At 34.1% G+C, this 5,387-nt stretch overlaps 1 protein-coding gene across 1 annotated transcript; it reads left to right on the forward strand.

Moving 5' to 3' along the window:
- Positions 1-4,844: 4,844 nt before the first annotated feature.
- Smp_205330 (unnamed protein product) lies at positions 4,845-5,060 on the forward strand (the record flags this gene model as incomplete). The annotated part of the gene is made up of 1 exon (XM_018792440.1): positions 4,845-5,060. One exon carries the CDS (start codon positions 4,845-4,847, stop codon positions 5,058-5,060), a length of 216 nt encoding a protein of 71 aa, XP_018644701.1.
- Positions 5,061-5,387: the final 327 nt, after the last annotated feature.

The raw sequence follows: 5,387 nt of genomic DNA on the forward strand, positions 1-5,387 counted from the left end.
GTATACGAATTCACAAAACGTCAAAGCAACACCTATAAACACAATGCAATTGTGGAGTTTCTATTTCTTAAAGATCGTTCTGTTTTATTGAATTATAAAACTTTTGTATGCCTAGGTCCATGACATGAAAACTTGCACAAAAATTCATATAAGATATTAGGGATATTAGTAATAATTAAGGTTTAAATAGATGGAAGTGACAGAATCCTGTAGCTTTTTCTAAAAGCAGATGCAGATTATCTAATTTAATAGTAGCGAATAATAGTGGAATGTTTTTTGAGGTGGGTAAATATCAAGCCTTTTAACAATTTTAAAGAATATCTAGAAGAATGGATTGACCTGGAACAAATGTAGAATTAACTTACTAGTAATGATGTAATAATATGATACACTCTCAACCATCATGTAGATGACATTTCCATGAATAAATATACGTATTGAAACACTGACCTCAAACACTCTAATAATTTTAAAGATTTTAAAGGGTTCAATACTGATCATTTCGCAGTGATAAAACCCTGGATTTTATTACTTTCTGGAACAGAATCGTGATATGAATGGTCTTCATTGCATATTTGGTCACTAGGTTTGATTTATTTTTCGAGTGTTTTATTTAAATGTTTTCACGTTTTGGATTATAAACGGGAACTTTAGAGCGATACAATACAAAACAGTACAGCTCTCAAGTGAAAAATCAGACCCGAAAGTCAAAAAGTCATAGTTCTACAAAAAGTATAGGGTACACTTACGCGTCATTTTGAACAACAACTCTTTTGAGAGATAAGGAAACTTCATCTAAGATCAATAATATTGAAAACATCTAAACAGATATGAGAGGAAAAAATAGAGAAAACATAAAAATCACTAAACACTATAAATAACCATCTTCATATATATATAGATAATGTATATAATGATATTATTTACATAATTTCAAAGCTTCCCAACAGTCTCGTTCACTTTTGTGAAAGCTATGATAATTAAGAATTACGAACGACAGCAAGCTGTTTTTAGGGCGAAATGCAATTCACGCGAACAAATCCGTACGACATATACACGATAGTTCAAGAATAATCCTTGATTGATGAGAAAAAGTGTAGAACTCAGGAAAAAAATTGTCATTCGATGAAATCGAAAATTTAATGGGACAATTCTGTTAATAATCAAGAAAATGGACTTGAGACATTTGATAAAAAATACCTAACGAGAACAATCAATCAAATAACAACAAGGATCAGTAAGCAAATATGAATTGGAAAGTTATTAGAGTGGGCTACCTTGAAAATCAGAACTACCACTAAAGAGAATCAGGGGCAAGGAAGGATGAGAGGGGTTGGACCAGTCGTTTCTGTACACAAAGTTCGGGTCTGAGTTCGTGGATTGCCAATGCTCCGGCAATGCATAAAATATTGATTCAATTTCCCTTCGATCCAATTCATTTGACTGTGTAGATTACTTTATGAGAAAACTCTTTTGCAGTGATGTGTTCACAGTTAATTAAATGCTCCTGTATAGAACTAGTAATTGTTTTACATTCTCCTTTTAAAAGCCATGTCGGATAGTGTTCTGAGATGCGTTTTGGAAAGTGCTCGCTTTGTGCGGCCAATGTAGCCTGCCCCACACTAGCAAGTAAATTTATAGATAAATGTTGTTCCTAAATTTTGTAGTACTTCAACTAACATTAATGAACTCAACGCTAAAATCTAGGTTGAAAGCCTCATTCATCAGACAAGTGACTTTATTCCAGTATCTAATAAAGATTATGAGCATTTCAAAACAACTCTTGTAGACTGTTGTTATCAATATGTGAAGAAAATACCTACAATTAGTCGATTACTCACAAAAGAGCATAGATCTCAATTATCTGATCTTCCGAAAAATCAGGATTTAGTGTTGTGTCTCCTAGACAAGGGTCTGAGAATCGTCTTTGTGGATCGTCTTGACTATGTCACCAAATTGTGTTCGATATTATATGATCCTGTCAAATTCTCCAAAGAAACCGTTCAAAAAGACAACTGAAAAAAACGGAACAGATGCTTATTAAAATCCTAAAGAAGATGAAAGATGAGTTTACTATCAATTGTGACCTCTATGAACATATTAGACCATCGGGTTCCGTTATACCAAGACTATATGGACTCACAAAAGTTCATAGTTATAATGTCCCTCTACATCCTATGCTCGATATGGACGACTCTCTGTATCATCTGATTGCTAAATGGCCAGTTGATATTTTACAATCCGTTAAAAATCATATCAATAAATACAATTCTCTTGATTCCTTTGACTTTGTCGACTCAATTAAAAATGTCAATATAAATGATAGGAAAATGATTTCACTGGATGTTACTTCTCTTTCTACAAATGTTCCTCTCACAGAAACTATGTTTTTTATGTAACTATATTGAAAACAATAACCTTGATATTTGTATCCCAAAACATTATCTAGAAGAGCTACTTCTACGAAGTACTCTCAACGTGCAACTTAGATTTAATGATGATTCCTACAGACAAATGGATAGAGTTGCAATGGGTTCTCTATTGGTTCTCCTCTTGGCTGATTGTTTCATGGCCAATCTAGAAAATACCTAACTTCGACCAATAATTGAGAGATTTCACTTATATAGGTGATCTATGGATGATACTTTCATTATTTGTGAAGAAGATATAAACCTCAATGAAATTTTGAAGTTTCAGTAATTATCACCCCTCTATTCAATTCACTTTGGAAGCAGAGGCAAACAATTAATTTCTTTTTTTTGATGTATAGAAAAGCGACCTGGAATGGGCAGTAAACGAATTTCCATAGCCGGGTACCACTGAGTAGAAAGAGGAACTTGATTCACTCTTTATCCTCAAGGATCAGGCGAGTATGTCCTACTGACACAATAGATGAGGAACTACTTCGACGTCGACAGATTCTCTTTGGGAATGGTTATCCACCTAGATTCGTCGGTAGCAACTTAACAGCTAGACGTCATCCTGACAAAGCACCAACAGTACAAAAGAAAATTCTATTTATGAATATGGAATTTAAGGGAGATACGACTGCTGAAATCTTAAATAAACGTATTTCAAAATCGTTGAATAAAACGTTCTACTCAGCTAAGCTCAGAATTGTTTTCTCTAGCCGGCCCACCATTCTCCGATGTGTTAAGTATAAACTTCCTCTTTGGGCCACATCAACGTGTATCTATAAATTTACTTGCTAGTGTGGGGCAGGCTACATTGGCCGCACAAAGCGAGCACTTTCCAAAACGCATCTCAGAACACTATCCGACATGGCTTTTAAAAGGAGAATGTAAAACAATTACTAGTTCTATACAGGAGCATTTAATTAACTGTGAACACATCACTGCAAAAGAGTTTTCTCATAAAGTAATCTACACAGTCAAATGAATTGGATCGAAGGGAAATTGAATCAATATTTTATGCATTGCCGGAGCATTGGCAATCCACGAACTCAGACCCGAACTTTGTGTACAGAAACGACTGGTCCAACCCCTCTCATCCTTCCTTGCCCCTGATTCTCTTTAGTAGTATGTTTCGGTTTTTCTCCCTTTTTTCTTCGTTTTTCTTCGGTTATTATTGATTTTTTAGATAACTGTTTTGTAATTTTAAACTCTAATCAGTTATTATTATTATTATTATTACAAGTTTTCATGATTATTATTCAGTTTTTATTATGACCTTCATGTTTGTCATTTTTCTTCATACCTGTCAATTGGACAATTATCTGACCCGTGAATTATTATTTTCATCGTTATATTCCTTCCTTACCCATTGGTTATTGCGAAACCTCATTTGATAATAAGAGTCTCGAATCCATTTATAATGCAATCTTTTCTATCCTTCTCTAGACATGTATTTTCCGTATGATTATAAACAAGAATGTACAGCTTAAGTAAACGATTTAGTGGAAAAGAAAATTTTCTTCGCTGACTTCTCTTTATTCTTATCCAATAACACAATGGGTTATGTTAATTATCAGAACTGCCATTTATTAACAAGGGAAAAACTAAATGATTTGAGGCCGTTTCAGCAAACTTCTGTTATAAATTCAGCCCTTAAAGTGCACACGAATAACCAAGATGATTCAATAGAAAGATTATTTTCCATCATCTCGGTTATTTGTGTTCCCATTAGTACTTTAACAAAAAAACAATTTTCCATATTAGTACGATTGTACAGCTTGATAAAAAATTCGTTGAAATGAGATCTCTTCGCTCAACTTCGTATTTTTAATTTCGAATGTTTAAAAGGGAATTATCTGTCAAAAAAATAGAAACAATCGTAAAAGAAAAGTCAAAAGTGTAATTAACAAAGCAACGAATAAAACGACGGAGAGAGGATCATTTTTGACCTACAAAGTTACAACAAATGAAAAACGATCTACGACACAAACACGATAAAAAATATATATATAACAAGTACTATACAATAGAAAAAAACATACACGTTCCACTTGAGCAAGAATAAGCAAACGACGACGATTGTACTTCACATCAGATGGCTCAGAACGAGAAGGAATGTAATCTTCATCATCAACCTAAAAGAGAGAACAAATAAAACACGAAAAAAGAAAATAAATTAATAACAATATTAGAGACCAAACAAAAATACAAAAAAGAAAACACTCCGCAAACATAAAAAAAAGACAAACAGAAATAAAATCAGAACTAAATACAAGAAAACAAAGAAACCCACAGCCTTCATTCACCAAACATTCAAACACCACTATTACAACGAAAAACAATCAACACATAATCAACCCAACACACTATATCCCACATTCACACACACACACACACAAACACACTCCTTCATCAACATGTAGACAGAAAATGGAACACGACTACGCAAATCAACATCGTCGTCCAACGAGAAATCTGTCCAACCATCAATCTCACTCTCATTACACCCACACATATGTTAACAAACAACAAGTGGACTGGTTGAGAGTACTTACATGCATTACACACACTAGAACATCACAACACACACAACACACACAACCTGAACAACGGAAACATAACAGGGAACACCACTCCTCCCCATAACCATCATTCACCAAACATTCAAACACCACGATTACCACTATAACAACAAAAAACAATCAACACATAATCAACCCAACACACTATATCCCACATTCACACACACACACACAAACACACTCCTTCATCAACATGTAGACAGAAAATGGAACACGACTACGCAAATCAACATCGTCGTCCAACGAGAAATCTGTCCAACCATCAATGTCACTCTCATTACACCCACACATATGTTAACAAACAACAAGTGGACTGGTTGAGAGTACTTACATGCATTACACACACTAGAACATCACAACACACACAACACACACAACCTAACAACGGAAC

Source organism: Schistosoma mansoni (assembly GCF_000237925.1).
Source record: "Schistosoma mansoni, WGS project CABG00000000 data, supercontig 0288, strain Puerto Rico, whole genome shotgun sequence".
In the NCBI taxonomy this organism is placed as follows: domain Eukaryota; kingdom Metazoa; phylum Platyhelminthes; class Trematoda; order Strigeidida; family Schistosomatidae; genus Schistosoma; species Schistosoma mansoni.